A 19900-nucleotide genomic window follows, 5' to 3' on the forward strand; every position below is an offset into this window, starting at 1 on the left:
TACTGCTTTGTGGCAGACCTGTTGCTAATAGTAGCACTTGCAGTTGACCAGGGCAGAAATTTGACAAACAGACTTGTTGGAAAAGTGGCATTTTATGAACGTGCCACATCACTCAAGAACACACGTAAGATTAACTGTATGTAGCGAAGAATATTTACACATTTTCCACCAATACAGATACAAATCCTTTATGAACAACGTGGTCAACATCATTCCTGTTTAGTTCTACTTTTATCACAGTTGGCAATGTTTTACTTGTGTCTTATCGTAGCAGCCATTACCTATACTTCAGAAATCTGTTAAGGTGGGACATAAATGTTAGGTCCTTGTCAGGATAGTTTAAATAGGAAAAAAAAACTCTTTGTCTGTGTAGGCTGAAAGTAGAGTATAACGACAAAATCATTTTATCTGACATTACAACATTCCACATGTAAGGCGTGGAATGTGTAGAGGTTCCTCTGCGCACCCAAAACCTTTGCTTCAGTCAGGCAATGTCTTGTGGGCCCACAAACAAGCAAAAATTACAAATGAAGGGGAAGCTGATGTGCAAGTGACTGAGAAAAATAAAACACATTATATAGCACCATTGTTGTACAGTAGCATTGTTTAATTGGGTTAAAGAGTCATAGTTGTACATCTCACTTTTCATTTTCTGCATATCATACAAATAATATTCATGTACATTACTGTATGTAGTCTAGGTTTAATCATTGAAAGTTCACTAAGGGTAGTAATGGGTATGATTTAAGATAGGTAAACATAATTTTTGACGAGGTGTTGATTGATGAGTATGCAATGTAATGGGTATGCAATATTACAATGTAAATGAAATTCTTCCAAGTTTTCAGTCAGTCTTACAGCAGTCTCTGCAAACGATTGCAAATTTCTTTGGATCCCAACGAAACCATCATTTCGGCAACACTTGGTCCTTGCTATAAAATGAATGACAAAACATATGGAATATTCATTTTAAACATACTGTTATATTAGCAATACAATATTTAAATGAACACTTTTAGATTAATTTGATGCTTATGTATTTTAATTTTCACATAACTGGATATACTATGAGATACTATTTACAATATTAGTACCTTTTTTATTTAATAAAAGTCATCTTTAAACACTTAATGGGTAAGAGACATTCTTAATGTTGTTTCTAAATGAAATAAACTGTCAAAATGCATCTGAATTACCTGCTGGCCACTGAGAGCTAAGCGCAGAAACTTCATCATTTCACTGTATTTTGTTACTTTCATTTTTTTTGCCAGTCTTTTCAACTCCAAACTCAGGCACTCAAGAGTAAACTCTTTATCTTCCTTCTCAATCAACCTGCAGAAACAAGGCACATTTCAAACATTCCATTCAACAAAAAAATTCCACGCAAACTTAAGAGACAATGAAAAATTCAAGGTGCCATTCTGCAGTTCTTGAACAGTACGATCAACTGATTTGAGGCAACATTAGCTGATTTTAATAACAGTGCAATCAGTATTAATTAAAAAGCATTTCTGTTCCCATACAAATGTAGCCCCTGAAAGAGGACTACTTGAAAATCCGATGAAATGAAATAAGCGAAAGACCAAAGGGCTTGCGAATGGCATATCCAGCTAAAGAAGTAGCCCTTAGTACAATAATGTAACCCACAGCTGGCAAGCCATTTCCAGCTTCATGCCACAACACTGCAGAACATCCACTGGTCCATCAGACCAGCTCTTGTCTGTCTGTGTGACAGCTGCTCAAGTGGAGCAGTCCTCAAGCACAATGGCTGCAGTTCTGTTGGTAGGCTGCTGAGTAAAAACAAGTAGCGGCTGGCTGCCTTCTGATTCAGATGATGTGTGTGTAGTAGTGTGGGCATTCCAGAAGTTGTTCCAGGAACAGGTGTAGTTACAATTTGGAACAACTGTAGCTGTATGACTCTCCATATCCCTTCTACAGCAAACTGAGTTTGAATAAGTGTGTGCTTACTCCAACACAAGGGTGAGAATGGTATGTGCTTCAGAGGAGACTGCTTCAAGCTTCCCAAAAGGAATAGAGGGTCTCATCCACAGGTAGGAGAAGGCAGGAGTCACCAAGTCTTGGAGACGAGTTATGTGCCCCTTTCAAGAAGAGAAACATATTAACTAATAAATTAGTGACAATACCAAATAAAATTTTATTTTAAACATCAACCACAGAAATGGCAAAAATGTATTACCACAGACATACTGTAATACAGAATTACCTGCAATAACCCCCCCACCCCACTGTGCCACACTGCCATGTCACCTTAGCAACATCTCTCCTGAATTGAGCCCTTATTGGGTTTTTCTAGTTAGAAGTAAGTTCCAGTTTCAATTCATAACTTCACGAAGGTTGTGATTGCTTTTAAAGAAGGAAAATCAGTGCAACAAAATGATCAGTCAATGCAACCAGAAATTCCAGTTAAACTATGGTGTCAGAAATTAAACAAACTGATTAGTCTATGTTCGTCTTTGTTTGTGATTGCCTGCTTGTGTACCTGGGCGTAATATGAGTGATGTGATAAAAATTGATGTGGGTCTTTTTATGTATTGACAAGGCACTTGGCTCTTAAAGCGATATTAATTCATCTTGAACTAAAGGTATTATGTTGACAACATGGAGAGCTCTGTCTATGCAATGGTCTGGCTGCTTCAAAGTCAGACATAAAGGTCAGCTTCCATACAGCAGTGCAGGTGCTTCCACACAAGTATGGCTCCTGAATTAAGAAATTAACATTCCATCATGCTTTGGCATTTGACTGTCATGGCTAAAAGGAGGGATCTTAGAAATGGGGTGTTTGTTGGAGGACATCCAGCAGGCTTCAGAGACAAAGACTGCTGAACTTGCTGATGCTACACAAAGAACAGTAGCCAAAGTGATATTGGCAATGGAAGCCCAAAGGACATCATGAACTGGCCAACTGTGGTCAGAAATGCATTCTCTTTCACTGGGGTGTTTGTGTATTGGTTCGAGGACACAAGGCAAAACACATGAGCAACTCGGAATCACTTGATCGCTAATACCAATCTAGGGCATGATCAGGCGTTTATGTTATGGTGCTATTCAAAATCACAAAAGGGAGATGCCCACAGAAGAGACATCACAACACATAACTGGAGAACTAGTGCTGGTAGGAGTACAGGTATATCTCTCATTGACAACAGCTGTTACCCTATGGGCCCATTACTGCATTGTTAGGAGAAGCCAATATATGAATAAATGTGATCACCTAAAAAACACACCTCAATTTAAACTCACCCCAACCTTGTCAGGGCGATGACAATAGTGTCCCACCGCTGTGAAATCTTGGTCACAGTCAGGTGACAACAACCCATTACATTACATTCATTTAGCAGATGTTCATATCCAGAGCCATTTACAAGGTAGGAGAACATAAACCCATTCACATGACTTACACAAGTAATGGTGCCAGAACTGGCAAACAACATTTCTAGACCAGCGAGTACATATGTAACATCACTAAAGCACTAATGCAGAAGAACTATGCTGAGCAAGTACCCAACAAAAGCCCAGTTTTTATGACCCAGCCTATACTCTTGATGACTACTTTTCCTAAATAAGTAACTTAACAGCCTATAAAGTATTGAGAGAGAAGCACTAAGGGAATATAATGGCAAGGAAAAGGTCAACCCTTTCTCACAGCCTGAATAAAGTTCAAAATTTGTGAAAAACTCAGAACTGTCTGCAGCCTACAAACAATTTTGACAGTTTTTGACAGATATATGTGACAATTAATAAAACAGCAATTAGTACTCAAATTCTTAACTGAGACCTAATATATGATATAATATTGCATAACTCAGTATCATTTTCCTCCTGACATGAAGGTCCAGTCCCAAAACAAGTCAGGTTCCAATACTCAGAAAGTCATAAGGTCCGAAACTAAAATGTGCAAATAAAGGGCATAATATTAAAGAGACTGCCTTCACAATTGCCACTGCTAATATGAATGTATCTTGCACATGCTAGATTTCATACTACAATGTTACATTCCTTGACTAGTATTTTTTCGTCCCATCCAAACAAAATGTAACCATTTAAAATATTTATTATTCCATGACAGTTGTACAATTAAGACGTTCCTTGTTTTTAAAATATGAAATAAATGAAATCTGATTTTGGTGCATCTGTGGGACAATATCATTGAGAAATAAAGGCTAGGAGGAAGGTGTTGCTGCCATCCTGTGGACATGAGTCGCAAACATGGGTCATCATGGTTGGCCTCACTAACATAATCTGGATAGCACAGAGAGGGGGTTTTCTGAAAGAGAAAGGAGTGTGGAAGCAAATCGGCAAAAATATTACCTTTCGAAGGTGAAGGACGCGCTTAATGTACTCGCTGTGCAGGACTTCGCTCTCTTGGACCTGTGGTCCGTAAGTCTGCTCAATGAGGCCCTGCAAGTCCTTCACCAGGAAACCACACTTCTGCTCATCATTAATTCTCTGCATCAAATGAATCCTACAGAATAAACACGCAAATCGTTATTTCAGGAATAATGTCCTCATTAATAAATAACATTATAACATTATAGTAAGGTAAAGCAAGCAAAACAACATTACAGCATCACTACGCATTTCGTAAGGGACTGCACAAATCTTCTTGGATAAGAAAATTTTTTTAATTTAACCAATCACCCGTATGACATATTAGTTTGTGGTAGTGGGAATGAATCTAATTCCATAGTACAGCTGTCTACAAACTGGACTCATTATTTTAAAACCAAAATAAGCTTTTAACATCTCTCATTTCTTAGTACACATTTTCAAAAAACAATACATATTTTATCGCCTTTCCTAAGCTGTGCATAAAATATCCTCAGACTCTGTGCAAGCCCAATTTGCAAACTATGGTGTGGTAACAAGGGCAGCTGACATCACATGCTTTAGAAGAGAGCATGTGTTTTCTGCACTCTCACAAATCAACAGTGGAGGCTGCAGAAATGAGCATTGACGTATGCAATGCATTCTGAATTGGGGAGAAAAAAACGGGGAAAATATGTTAAAACTATAAATACATTGTTTATAATATAGTTTATTATACAATAGTTTCTTATCATACTACCCAGGGTTACCGCTTGATTTCTTTGGGCCTTTTTGAGTTCAGTGTTTTGAGTTCCAATACATATCAGCCAACAATTAACATGCTGCAATTACATACATATAATTGAAGTCCTGAATTGTAATTTTGACACAGTAATACAATTGTAGACTAATTCAGTAACTGACTCACCTATTAAACTCAGACAGCTTGTCTAGATCCAAAAGAGCAGAGTGGGTTGTTATTCTTGATGCATCAAATTCAGAAATCATTTCATCAAGCTTCCTCCCTGAACGATTGTCTGCTGTTTGAAGAACAGAATATAAAGTTTAATTGAGGGGGAAAAAATCTTGCACCATCTTGTGGCAATTTTGGCAAACAGCATGTGAGCAATACAAGAGCATAATTTAGTTGAAATATATACCACGAAGAAATGACAATTCACTAATGTAATGAAGCCAAACATGTATACCATCTAAGCTATAGGTGTTCAAGAGAACTGATTTCTGCAGCACCAGCATTAAACCGAATAACACTAATATGGCAATAACACATATTGATAAACTAAATGTCAATACTAAACTAAGCAATGCTAATGACAACACAAAAATATATAATGACAGGTCTCACTTGTAAATCCTGACCCACAGTTTGTTATAATATCAAGCAGTGCCTCAGGCAAAGTCCCTGCTTTGGCAAAGTGTTCAATGAAGATGTCGCCCTGGCGTTTGGAGAGCTTGCTACCATCCTTGTTCAGCAGAAGGGGCAGGTGTCCAAAGGTGGGTGGCGTCCAACCGAAGGCCTTGTACATCAGCAGGTGTTTAGAGGTAGAGATGAGCCACTCCGTGCCCCTCAGCACGTGGCTGATCCGCATGTGATGGTCGTCCACCACGTTGGCCAGGTGGTACGTGGGGAAGCCATCGGCTTTCATGATGACGGGGTCCCCTTCCACAGTGGCCACCTCGTGCCTATTCCAGCCAAACACCATGTCATTGAAGGGCTCCACACCCTCCTGCAGGCGGAAGCGGACCACATGGGGCAGCCCCTGACTCAGCTTTTCTGCCACCTGGTCTGGTCGCAAGTGCCGGCACCTGTTATCATACCTGCAAGCAAACCAACAAATGGCAGAGTTTACAATATGAGCTGCATTAATTCCACACTTATTCTCCAACCCCACTCTGTCACAAAATACTAATTTGTGTTATCTGGAAAAAAAAGAATATAAGGCCCTGTTTATATGCATGTGATATGAATTAAAATTCAAGACTGAAGAGCCAATCACATATATTAGATTTCTGTATATCTGATAGGCTATATGTGGTTGGCTCTTTAGTCTTGAATTTTAATGTAGGCCTACTGCATGTCCAATTCTGTGCTTTTAGACTGAGACTGCATTTCCGTCATTGTTGCATAAGATCCTAAAAGGCTTTAAAACAGTCTTGTGACTCCCGGATGCTTATTATTAGGTATTCAGTAGATTGCTTGTGATAGAGACCCATGCTGGAATGTTTATTGATCTGTTTTGCCAGAACATACTAGATTTAGAAAATAAATGGTGCACATACTGCTAAGAAATTACATCTTACTAGCTATACAGCACATGCTGTCAACATTACCCTTTCACTGCATGTGTTCATTTTATGTGATTATAAAGATTCCATATGTCTACACTATGTGCACATTAAAATATGGCAGGACATAAGCAGTTATGATTCACTTTTTATTTGCTAGCATGAGTAAGTAGCTAGCTAGTTAAAACCATAACTCTTTGTTACTGCATATGTTTTAACTGACTCTTGACCAACATCCATAGCAGTTTTCATGTATTTGACAGCCACTCATTCAGACAAAAATTACTGGCACCATCATGTGAACACTAACCATTACATCGGATAATCGCTGTCTTTGTGAACAAGAGAAGCCACTAGTGTTTCCAGGAAAATTAATACGGAAATGTTCCAAATGGGAAGTAACTATGTCAGCCGTCGTCAGCACATACCGAGGGGTCTGCCTGCTTCGAAGGGCTTCTTTTTTCAATAACTCAAGCCTCTGTGGAGAGCAGAAACAGTGATAGGCATCCCCTTTGTCCACTAGTTCCTGAGCTGCTTGGCTGTACACATCCAGTCTCTGTGATTGTTGATAAGGACCAAAGTTACCTCCTTTTCGAGGGCTTTCATCTGGGGGTATCCCTGTATGAGGGGAAAATATTGTTTTGACCAAATAAGAAATAGTAGTGACAAACATTGTCATTTATTAATAATAATAATTCCATGGTGTGCACAAATTCTACAGCTCATATCTCAGCTGACATTTCCCATAGCCTCAGAGCTTTCAGAGCAAACACATTATTTCTGTACACATAATTTCAGTTCACATTATTTCCATTCAAGAGGAAATAGTCAACATTAAATCATAGAACATTTTTTTCAGATGAACAAGCCTGCTATTATCTTTAACATGAGACTGAACTTGCATGACACGTGTATTCCAACACAACAAACATAACGTTTGTCCAACAACAAAAAAATCCTGACACTACAGTATGAATTAAACAGCCAATGCTTTCTATGCGGGTGTAACAGTCTCTTTTTTGAAAACCAGTGGAGCTTACCCGCCCATTCCAGCATATCCTCTATCCCGTCTGCAGCACCTCGAACCAGCCGGCTCTGATCAGTGTCTTCCATCCTTAAAATGAACGTACCGCCATGTTTCTTGGCAAAAATGAAATTATAAAGGGCAGTGCGCAGTCCACCCAGGTGCAGAAAACCTACAGCAAAATGATTTTCTTTAACACTGCTGAATGTCCTTTCCACAGTACAGGGCAAAATCTCATATTGTAACGCTAAATTACTAACGTGACAATTCACTTATGATAGCCACTTCCTTAGTTATATGGACAATCAGATTTAAAAGTGTCACGATGATTTTAATCGCTCCTTCAATCCGTATACGATAAGATACAGGATATTCAATTGTCAAATCAAACTAGCCAAGGACCAACACCATAAGTCACCATACCTGTTGGACTTGGAGCAAATCTGACCCTTGCATTCCCGCTTTCAGACGAAGTCTGTCGCCTCTGCAGACCCCCACTTAACAGAACATCTTTATTTTTGGGACTGCGACCGTTCCATGTGAATGCAGAGGTTTGATTCCCACGAGTTTGTCCATGTTCCACATACACATATCCTAAGATCTGTTCTCTCCAGCATCTCACGCGATTAATTCGTCTACTAGTCCTTACAGCAAAACGTACACAGCATGATGACATAAAGTTCAAGCACGGTGCTAAGTACATACTTTGGCAATGGTGAGCTCAAAAGCATCGAGTTATTTTGCTAACTAGCTAATGCTCCATAGTGGTGTTTCAAAAAAAAAAAGGACTGAATCAAAAAAGACGTGTTATGACTGAATGAATTCTCGTACGTAGTACCCTCATCATCTGACGCCGGATTATTATTACTATTATATATTATGATATTCGTTTTACATAAGTTTTACATTGATACCCGATTTGTGCAGAGGGAAAAGTTGACCTGAGACCAAGTGCAGATAAGACGCAATCGTCGCCCTTGCGTACTATGAATACTGGGAAATGAAGTCTACAGCTCCTGCAAACAAGCCCTCAATCTTTGGCCGGTAACTCCATCTCCCATCAGTATCGTTTTCTACATGCTCCGCCTACTTTCCACCCCAACATCCAATCGATAGATTGTAAATCAGAACCATAAACATGCATATTTAACTAGATATGATGAGGAAGTAATGTGAACTGCGCATGTTGAGGGGAAGAGCGTTTCTAAATCTATGGTAAGAGCTTTATGGCCATCACGAAGGTGATTTAACTACCAAAGAAAACCTCATCGGTCGATTTGTTGTGACATTTCATTATGACATTTCATTATGTGTAGCATGGTTGTTTTGGTCCAGATGTCTTGCGGAAATAGTTCTTGTTTTATTTATTATCTTGTTCATGTTTAATTACATTTTACATATTTTTACTATCTTCTTTTTCATATGAAACGTAACGATCGTTAATCTAGGATAGAATAGCGTCGGGGAAGTTTCGGTTTTGGCTTAAAGTCTGAAATTCCCCATTCATTTGAATGGGAGCTCCGATGTCTGCCCGGTTTGCCCTCAGCTCGCGCACTACAGTCTTACTGTACAGTAACAAATGCTTCTGAAAGGTCGATAAACAAACCAGCACAATGTGTTTTTTTGTTGTTTTTTTGCAGTCTAGGGCCTGGACTATATAATTAAAACCAAGAGTAGCAGCAGTGAGAGTACTATATTCAGCCCAGGACCCAGACTGAAAAGAGCAGAGAATGTTGTCACTTAGGCTACAAGAAAAAAAATTAATTGGATGTTAACCAGGGATTCCAAGACCATAGCAAACAGGGAAATGTTATAAATAGGGCAGTAATTGTTCAAATCAGAAGGATCTCTCCTTTTTAAAATCAGATTACCAAACTACTGGGATCTTATTAGTAAGGGAGAGTTTAACAATATGAAGATCAACAATTAAATCAGTGGCAATCTTTATAAAATATGAATCTAGGCCATCAGGTCCAGGTGATTTTTTTTTAGAATCAATGGAATTGACAGCCTTACAGACTGCATAAATGGAATTGCTCTGAAAGTCAAAAGAACTAGAATCAGCACAAACAGGAGGGTAAAACACTGTGTGACGACCTGGATTAACTTAAATTGGCGTATGGCATACCTGCTGTCCAATATTAATGTAAAGGACAGCAGGTATATCAAACACCAGTTTACCAACTGGTGGGCCAAAACCAACAATCAACACAACTGACATGTGTCTACTGACTCTTGTTGAAAACAAAATTGACTGGTCCCAATTTTTACTGTACTATTTAGAAGCACCACTGTACGATTTACCAGAGAATTTTAAAAGTTTGACTCTTTCTAGGGAGTATGATAATGGAAATCTTAAGCATACTTCTTACACAGCCCAGAGAATTGTCAACAGTTGTTAACTATACTAACATTATCAGAGTCTATGAACCAGAATCCTTTTCTGGGGGATTTTTGGAAGAAATTATGTTTTATACAATTGCATATACGGTAAATAATGAGTGGCTAGAAAACAAAGCATTTAAGATATTACATTTGGTCAGCAATACTTAAAACTTTATGCTTTATACAACTGTAACAAGAAAACTAAGTGAAATGCATTGGAATGGATGGCATACAAGACTACAAATCTGCAAAGCAATGATTTCCATCTTCAAGTAATCATGATTTTAGTTCAAAGATTATTTCGATATGCTGAATTGTAGTGCTGCAGGTAAATAACACTTCAGTTCTTTAAAAGAATAATATCAACAAGTTCAAAATAAATTCAATGTTACATGATTAGTGTAGCGCAAATTTACATTTTAAATTATGAAGACAAAAGTTAATGTTCCGGGAAATCTATGGGTGCATCTTGCATCTTTTCCACCAAGAAGAAGCAGAAAGTTCCAGAAATCCCAAGAAGCACCATGGCCAGAAGTTGCCAGGACAGCAGGAGGTACCCACTGTAGAAAAATGCCCCTGCAGCACACAGGGACTGTTAGAGAGAAAGCCCATTAATGATGGAAGCAAAATACACACAGCAAAGGACATGTTTATTACTTTATTTGGATTACTTAAAAATTCCTGTCTATTTCAGTCAAATTTTCCAGTATCTAAAAAAACATAATGCATTTTAATTTTGAGGTACTACCTGAATTAATTTGAAGATGTTAAATGCTGCTGCACTTTTTTCAGCAAACACACATCCCAGAAGGCTGTAAAGCTGTGCGTTGAAACAGCTGTCTCCCAGTCCAAGCAAAAAACTACACAGCAGGGCAATTGGCACACTGAAGAGAGAACAGGTGACATAAGTTTCTCTTATGTTCTATTATTAAAGGAAAAGAGTGAAAGATAATTCAATACCATATGTTTCTTATAACCCTATTTATAACATTAACATTAAATAACTTTAAACTTTGAATGGACTGTCCCATCCCTGTAACCAACAGTCCCTGAAGCGACAGCAATATTTTATGCTCAGAACAATTATATGTTATATTCTTCAAAGCTTCCTGAAGTCCTGCAATGCATAGTAGATGGGCAAGATGGTATACCTTGGGACCAGATATGGCTCATGCTGTGTGCTGGTTTTAACAACCACTGAGGCATCATTTGGGATACTGAGGAAGATGAGGTAAAAGGCAATGAAATGAGCCACCATTCCCAAGATGACAACAGAAGTGCGTCTAAAGTGGTTATGCTTGCACATGAGCCCGAACAAGCCTCCACCTGAGGAGAGAAACAGCTCTGTAATCCCTCAGGCTGATAAATGCTTTCTGTTAAGGGTCTAAACTGTTACAGGTCTGAACTGGCACCATAAACCTACCAACTATCTCTCCAATCCCCACTAAAATCCCAGAGAGCCCAATCAAGCTTTTGGCCTTCTTTCCAAAATGGGTTGTGGCACCAATGCAGGTTCCATACACGCCACTGTAGAAGGTCAGCTCCAGTCCTGGAAAAGTGTGACAGTGCATTTAAACCCATGAGGCTGAATAAGAATTAATATTTGAGTAAAACACTGTACTTACCACTGTATGCCATGCAGGAACTTAAGAGGAGTATAACTCTAGTCTGAAATAGTTGCAGCATTGTTCCTGTGAAGTGAAAAAAGTCACATATGAAGTCATAGGCAATATTAATATGACCCAATGCACTTTGTCATAACAGAATGGATAACATGAAAGTTGATTCCTAACATAATGCCACCATGCCTGTAAGGTCATACAATGCCAATGCTAGCCTTCTCCCCACAGTCTAGATAGATTGTTCATGGACTTGTGAAATGGTGTTAGTCATACAGTAAGTATTATACTGTAGGCTTATATCTAGGTAAGAATAAAATATAAAACCTTAACAGCTTATTCGTGGTCAAGGTCACAGGGGGTACTGGAGTCTACCCCAGCATGCACTGGGTGAGAGGCAGGAATACACCATGGACAGGTCGCCAATCTATCACAGTGCAGCATGCGGTGACTGTATCGCCAAAATATATCACACAATAAGAAACTGCTACTGTAATTTCATATGGCCTTGATGCAGTAGTATTAAAGGCAAAGAAAGCAGTCGATTTGATTGGCCATAATAAAAGCAAACCTCCAGCAGGTTATTTATTCCTTTGAAACAAACCCTTTAACAACTGCGCAGGCAACTCAGATGTCAACAGGGATGCACCGGGATATTCAAATCAAGATTTCCATTTTATAGAAGTTAGATAAAATTGGATGGTAAAAAAAAATGAAGCAATTTTTCTTCTTTTTCACAGTCATAAATGTAAGGTGGAAATCCTACTAATCTTTGCATCACATATTGAAGGCTATCCCTTCTGTGTAAGTAGTATCAGCTTTCCACTGTGGATTCGGCCCAGTTTGTTCAAAACAAGGCACTCATTTCTCACACGATTTTAGAGAAAATTCAAAATGATTGTTACACATATATAATTACAAAAGCTATGAAGAGAATTACCATTGTAAGTCATGACTGAAAATGTATGCAAATAATAATTACACTGTACCTATGCATGAATGTGGTAGGTACAGTGTGATTACATCAATATTAGGGTCACTTTAAACTAGTTACAAAATATGTTATGGATCGTAATGATAGACAGAAAAGCTTACTTAATTCAGACTTGGCTTCATTGACAGCAGAAGTTGCTCTCTGCATATATCTGTGAGACAAGTACATGATTTGATTCCATCAGAATGCAGTGAAAATGAAGCTAAATGCACCAAAAGTTATGGATAATCCACACTCCATATCATGAAGAAACCTTACAGATATAGAAATGTAAAGAATTAAAAAAAGATAAAATAAGTTTTTCAATAATCAACAGACCAGCTATGCGCTCTGCTATAGTCCAGCCACCCTGAAAATAATAAGCCACTGCCTCTACACAAAAAAAACAATTTGCATTGAGGTTTTTGGGTAATTTGCACTATGCATCCAGCAAACAAATTTGGCAGGGAACAGGCAGAAATTGAACAAGTTTTTCCTGGGTGAGGAGTGGTTGTGCTAACGAATGCCTTGTTAGAGTGCAAAAACTGTGAAGTGACCTCACAGGAAATTGGTGAGGTAACTAAACAAAATTTTAGTTACCTCAAAATTTCAGTTTACATTTACTCATTGAAAATGCAATTTGTCGTAACAACAATCCAAAGTACGTAATAAGTATATGGTGAAACTGTACAACGAGGTTAAATGTTTACTTCACATGAATTGAAATCAATGATCGCCCTTCTTCTTCAGACAAAATTTCTTCCTGTAGCGAGGGCTTTCTCAGCACAGTGAAGCTCAGCGTTCCCAAAATTGAGAGGACCAATAGAATCACAAATATAGTCTTCCTGTTACTCTCTGTGGAGAAGAGGTATCCAAAGACAAGTGATTATTCATAGACAAGCCACTGAATTGAAGTTAATGATGCTGTTAATTTCTGCGTGTGCGTGGGTGTAATCATGTCATGACTAGAATATTGTACAGTAAGAATTTTACCTGTAATTTCAGTTTTTCCATTCCAATCTAAAACGATATACAGATTGCCAAAAAGCATACTGGAATAATGAAAAAATAAGAATGTAAGAATACGTAAAAATAACAGCAGGCCTAGGAAAAAGGAAATCAATTTAAACCGTTATAATTGTGACCATCAATATCAGAAAGTACTTTGTCCATCCACAAAATAAATAATAGTAATAGAATGATGATATTTCAGTGAATCTGGCAGTAAATCTAGCAACAATTAAAAAATATCCAAATACCTTTGGAACAGATATTGTGAATCACAACCCCAAGCAGAGGCCCAATGCTGCTGATTGATCTTATCAAGATCGATCAAAAGCTGCTTTTAAAAATGAGCATAATGACTGCAAAAATGTATTCATCTTTAAAGGCCCTGTCCCAAACATGTTTTTTATTACTACAATGATTGCTAGTTGTATGTGCAGCAAATTCAACTTGTAAAGGCTCAGGGTGTTGTAGTGTTACACTTGTTTTGATAACACATTTCTACACCGCAGAACAGCTTTTCACAATATCGACGGGGAAAATGTTCATGTTTGACTTTTTATCCGTCTTGCTTAAGACCTTAGATGCTCAGTGACTCAGATGACTTCTCCCTTCAGAAACCTTACGTAACCCCATCTGTCAAGTGTGAAGATATATCTTTCTGCCCCATACCTGCACTGTAAAAGACTCCAAAATACTCCTGCGTTCCTGTTGATCGTTGAAACACTGGAGTTCTGCACAAGATAATTTCCTTGAGCTGTCCAGAGCACTAAGGGAAAGGCAGTCAGAAAGAAAGCTATTTTGTCATTGATGTGTAGATGCAGTACTACAATTCTACCACTGACGTGATCAAAGATGCAGTTTCCCACTGGCAATACATTTATGGTTCCTGGCATTGCACACCTGAATTTTGATATGAACTATATATTATATACACACATACTAAGTATATTTTATTAGGTACACCTATTTAGTACAGTAGGCATCCACTTTATTAGGTACATCAATCTAGTACAGCATAGGACCCCCTTTCACCTTTGACGAGGCCATGGATTTTGGTCCATGCTGACTCAATAGCTTCATGCAGTTTCTGCATATTTTTTTGGCTGCACAATCATGCACAACTCATTCCAAAGGTGCTCTATTGGATTACGATCTGGGGACTGTACAGGCCATTGGAGTAGGAACCAGCATGACTGTGTACCGGACTTATCACTTTGAAAGTATGAGGTTTTTTCATCAGCATTTTAACAACAGTTCACAAACAACCAAATGTTATAATGTCCTTTACAAATATAACACATTAAACATTTAACAACCTACTTGCTGCTCCAATACCAATGAGAACTGAGGTGAAGTACAAGGACCATGTTGTTGGGCTGATGAACACAGCAATATAGCAACTGTAGATTGGATAGAGAAATGTTGAAAATATAAAATGTCAACACAAAGACACCCATGGGATCCTTTATATTAGTATTAACAGTGATAATAGTATTATAAAGTGTAGTTAACAGTAAATACACATCTGTACGTCTTTCCTTTACCTTTTCAGTAAACTCCCACATAAACCATCCTGGATTTACCAATGCCCTCATTTATTGTCAATTTCTATTTGAGATTGACAGCTTCCCAAAGTGCCAACTTTTAGGCATGTGGAGTTGTCTATATAACGGTATGTCCATTCTTAAGCTTTTGGTGCAAGCAATGACTACTGGACCTCCCCAATCCCCAATCAATATATGATTGATTTTGACATACTGTCAAACAATGACTAATGAATTCTTCTCATTTCAGAACCCTTACAGTACGTGCCCGATTTCTGAATAAGGCGTAAATCACCTCCAGTGCTGTAACTACGGGCCTTGTCATTTGTGAGTAACAGTTATTTGTCAATTTTTTATTAGGCCTATTTGAATTATCATTGGCCAATAATAATGTTATATTGAAAATAATACTTCATACTGTAATCAGTTAAATCAAATAATTTGGTTATAAACAAGCTTTTTTACAAGGGGTGGTTCAAATAATTCAGTTTCATGGTTTGTCCAACCATGTATCCACCTCCCTTTGGTCCCATTGAGGTTGGTTATTTGGGAGATTACTAGATACCACAAAATAAACAACTGAACTTTTAAAGGCCAATCACCATGAGGAATGAATGAAAGAATGTGGAGAAAAATTATTGAGCACATTCTGCACCAAATATTAGGTGAACAGTATATAAAAACATGTCAAATAAAAACAGTTATACTCACCTGTAAATTACACCACTGAGAATTAAAGTTGATCGTGGTCCAATTATTGCTACAACAGTGGGGGCTAACAAATTTGAAGCTGAAAAAACCCCATATATAATACCAAGACTGCAAGAAGAGCAAAATATGTTACCTTCATGTCACCAGTCAAAAGCTTTCTGCCTAAGACAAAATTGTCAGTCATACTAAATGACAACATAAGTATTTCATTTTCTCTTGCCTTGTGAAAAACATTTTGTAATACAAAAACACAAGATCAGCAACTGCCAAACTACAACTGTTTAAATAACAAAGAAAAGAAGAATAGTTGAAACTGGTTATCCAATGAAACGGCAAACCACACTGTGGTATCAGTTATGTATGTATATGATTAATATTGATTCAATGAGGTAGGTTATCAGTCTTACCTATGATAGCCACTTCCCACAAAGCTTTCATTTGCTAGGCTTTTAATGATGGTTTGCTTTAAGGAAGAAAATGAAAGAAATATTAGTGTGACAAAGTTATTCCATCTTATATACAGTTAAATGCAGAAGTCTTGTGACAGTGAGACAATTCTGCTTGTTTTGGCCTGTACTCCAGCACATTGAATTTGAAATCAAACAATAAATATGAGGTTAAAGTGCAGTTTTATTTCAAATCCAATGTGCTACAAGTACAGTGCCAAAACAATAATACTTTTGCATTTAACTGTATATAAAACAGAAACCAAAATTTAGGAATTCAGTCTGTTGCTAACAAAGTCGGTAGCAAAATACATGAAAAATTGGGGCCATGTTACAATGCAGAAAGGCATATTTTTCCCTGAGGCCAGATTTTAGTGCAACTACAATCTTAAGTATGTCATAAGATATCACTAACAACAAGGCGACTATTTTGAACAAAGGGAGCATTAGTCTAACACTGATCACATGCGATTTTTAAAGGAATTTAATGAAACCACAACTATAAAAGAATGCATATGAGCATAAATATATCAGTGAATTAAAATGAACAATCTTACAAATGCATTTTTTTAATTAATGCATTGCAATAATATGTACTATTATAGTATATCTTTTAAACAATGATCTGGTTATTCTTGTTTGAGACATTTGTATTGGATAATCATAATTAATAGCCTGGAGGAGCAGATTTAAAACGGGAGAGGTGCCCGGCCATGTTCCACACAACAGACATCCATCTGCATAAATTAATAAAGCTCAGATTAAAAAGCCGCTATATTTATATATACCTGCTGGAGCCTATATCAGCGTGCATTGGGCAAGAGCCAGGAATATACACCATTCACTTACACACTCATACCTATGGGCAATTTAGAGTCTCCAATAAACTACCTATATGTCTTTGGACTGTGGGAGGAAATCGAAATACCCGGAGGAAACCAGCTATACAATAAATACAGTAAGTCTGTAAGTAAAAAAAAAATTAAAAAAAAAAAAAAAAAAAATTTTTATAAATATTATTGTACTATACAGAATTTCATACATCATTATGCCTACTGAAATGCACAGTAGTTGTATTTGGTTTACAGCTTTCCTATTGGATACGGGTATAATTCCTATTTGGTTGAAAATCAGCTGAAGTTCATTTTCAATTTACTAAAGTAACTTAGTGAATGTTTAAACTAAGTACTACACAGTTGGTAGTTAAAACACACAGTGACGTTAGACACTCCAGGAATGTAATGAAACTAGTAAGATGTCCAATACGTTAGTAACATTTGTGTTTAAAGCGGCTCCTTTGAACTTGAAACTTAGCTACACTAAGCTCTAATAAGAAACGTTATCTCTCCCCTCAGTTCTCCGTTTTGAAAACCGTTAGTGTTAGCAAAAACAACCTTATTACTTACTTCAATGTTTCCGCATGTTGTAAAGGCAGTAAATATTAGGAGAAAACCGATTCCCAATATGACAACATTAAATGTCCTTAGGTCTGCCATCAGGTAACTTCACAGCTTCAGTAGAATATACCAAAATCAGACAAAATAATTTCCTTCTAGATTAGAAAGTGCGGACAGGCAGTTGCACTCATTACTACGCCTGTACTTCCAACACATATAATTTAGCTACACAGGCGGTGGAATAGTGGTTACACTGAAATCAGCTGAGGTACCTTAAATTTGGTTCTTAATATCATTTTTTTTTTTTCAATCTGCATATTGATTCAAATTTTCAGGAAAAATAAAACATTTTTAAATTAAATGTTTATAGGAATCAACTTCAACAACAAATCAAAATTAAATTGATAACTATGGTGCAAGACGTTAATCTGTCATTGCTGCACTGGATAGTTTTACTACCACCGATGCGTTGTGGCTTCGTGTAGGCTACTTGAGTAACTTGACGTTTTACCTTAAACTTTGAGACAGTGATCAGGCTACAGGACTGTAGAATACGTTTTTAAGAGCTTTCCTATACAGGAACTCAATGACCCCGGGGAAACTCGGCGCATGACCAGAATTACTTATCCGAAAAAGAAGATACGGGGTTCATTCCAATCGCTTATTTTATTCTTCCGTTTACTTTCATTGCCTCCTTTCCTACTATGCAAGGGCACATGTGTCACGTGTGACACATATGTGTGACGTCTGGAATCACGCGTTATCAATGTGATTATTCATCGGGAGCATTCCAATCGCGTATTGTACCTCAAAACTCGAATTACAGTTTATAGTTAATAATTTGATTATTTGGCAACATTTTTTATCCACAAATATAGATTCCTAAAAACCGTACATTTGTTTTTTTTTTTGTTTTTTTTTGAACGAATTGACATTGTACTTTCAATCATTGATGTTTATGAAAAATAAACAAGCAGAAAGATTAAAATGTAGGCCACATTAGTCCTCTATAATATAACCTACCTAATGTGTAATGAAAACGTGTCAAACTTCTACAAAGTGTCTTTGATATATGTTTGTTATTTATTTATTATTTAATTTTGTCCTGTTTTGTTTCTTCTTATATGTAATTGTTATTTGAATGCTTGACTCTATGTATGTACATGTTTGAATATGCAAAATGATGGAGAGGCAAAGAGGCAAATACTTCCACTCTCTGTGCCAGGGGAAGGCACCATGGCCGCTGATGGATAGGCGGGGTTGTACCTGTATAAATGTCTTGTGACAATGCATTCGCTGTCTTTAGTCTGCAAACAAATACATCTCACTACTGTGCTACGCTAGCTCTTCTGTTCTAGTTCTTCTGAGCAGGAGCGACAGTTCAGCTGCTCGCTGTCCATGCTGCACCACCATAGTAACTTGAAGAGGGTTAGGGCAGGCACCAGCCTTTAAGAATGGCAAACCACTTGGTTCTGTCAGTGTTCACCCTAGCACTGGCTAGAGCATCCAGGCCAAGTGTACAGGGATCGGTGATGTCAGCTTAAAATAAGTTCTTACTCAGTAGTGGCCAGGCCTAAGCACAAGGGTAGCTTACAGCAACCAAACATGTTTGCCGTCTGCCTGGTTACTGCTCCTAGTTTAATGTCCACGGTTACCCATGGCGTGCCACATGCTAACAGCCCCGACTGAATCAAACTAATAGTAGAGACTCTATCAGTAAGAGTGGTTACTGGTGTCCCAGCCACTTCTCAATACACATAAATGCTATTGTTGTTACAGCCTAAGTGGGTTACCCTTTTCTCCTTGGTGCACGTCTGCCCACATAGTGACAGTAGACTGCCCCCATTTCCCAGCTGCTGTGATATTTCCCTGTCAGTGTAACACCTCCATTCACACTGTCTCATCAGTTGACCCTTTTTGCTGCACCACCAGCACCAGAAGTCTTGTGGAGCCGCCACTGCCCTGGACGGAACTGACATCATTACCTGACTGGCCCTTTCCTCAGAGCTGACTCTCCTACGAACAGACTGGAGTGCAGTGTTGCTGTGATGGTCATTCAGAGTTGCCTTCAAACTCTCAGCTTAGGCTAGTACTTCCTTCAGGCTGTTTGGGCAGGCAATACAGACCTGCTGCCTCAAGTGCGCTGGATGGAGCCCCCAT

The 19900-nt window shown here is 37.9% G+C and overlaps 2 protein-coding genes across 2 annotated transcripts; both read right to left on the bottom strand.

Annotated features, from left to right (window-relative positions):
- Positions 1-586: 586 nt before the first annotated feature.
- ears2 (glutamyl-tRNA synthetase 2, mitochondrial) lies at positions 587-8650 on the bottom strand. Its single transcript, XM_064322411.1, has 9 exons — positions 8081-8650; positions 7674-7829; positions 7062-7251; positions 5693-6165; positions 5255-5366; positions 4330-4483; positions 1969-2099; positions 1197-1332; positions 587-932 (listed from the first exon to the last, which is right to left on the bottom strand). Exons 1-9 carry the CDS (start codon positions 8358-8360, stop codon positions 855-857), a joined length of 1710 nt encoding a protein of 569 aa, XP_064178481.1. The 5' UTR covers positions 8361-8650; the 3' UTR covers positions 587-854.
- A 1211-nt stretch (positions 8651-9861) lies between these two features.
- On the bottom strand, positions 9862-18109 carry LOC135248137 (UNC93-like protein MFSD11). Its single transcript, XM_064322414.1, has 13 exons — positions 17750-18109; positions 16305-16360; positions 15898-16005; positions 14963-15042; positions 14312-14408; positions 13628-13686; positions 13345-13489; positions 12757-12806; positions 11668-11733; positions 11466-11591; positions 11194-11368; positions 10791-10926; positions 9862-10634 (listed from the first exon to the last, which is right to left on the bottom strand). The coding sequence occupies exons 1-13, from the start codon at positions 17837-17839 to the stop codon at positions 10482-10484; spliced, it is 1341 nt and encodes a 446-aa protein (XP_064178484.1). The 5' UTR covers positions 17840-18109; the 3' UTR covers positions 9862-10481.
- Between the last annotated feature and the right edge of the window lie 1791 nt (positions 18110-19900).

Source organism: Anguilla rostrata, chromosome 2, assembly GCF_018555375.3.
Source record: "Anguilla rostrata isolate EN2019 chromosome 2, ASM1855537v3, whole genome shotgun sequence".
Classification (NCBI taxonomy): Eukaryota; Metazoa; Chordata; class Actinopteri; order Anguilliformes; family Anguillidae; genus Anguilla; species Anguilla rostrata.

Coding starts and splice junctions, on each gene's coding strand:
- ears2 (XM_064322411.1), bottom strand. CDS start 8,360: ATGTACTTAGCACCGTGCTTGAACTTTATGTCATCATGCTGTGTACGT. Junction 7,830..8,080: donor ATTTGCTCCAAGTCCAACAG/GTATGGTGACTT, acceptor ATTTTGCTGTAG/GTTTTCTGCACCTGGGTGGA. Junction 6,166..7,061: donor CGAAGCAGGCAGACCCCTCG/GTATGTGCTGAC, acceptor GTTTGCTTGCAG/GTATGATAACAGGTGCCGGC.
- LOC135248137 (XM_064322414.1), bottom strand. CDS start 17,839: ATGGCAGACCTAAGGACATTTAATGTTGTCATATTGGGAATCGGTTTT. Junction 16,006..16,304: donor GTGGGAAGTGGCTATCATAG/GTAAGACTGATA, acceptor CTCTTCTTGCAG/TCTTGGTATTATATATGGGG. Junction 13,687..14,311: donor TGGAGTCTTTTACAGTGCAG/GTATGGGGCAGA, acceptor TCATTATTCCAG/TATGCTTTTTGGCAATCTGT.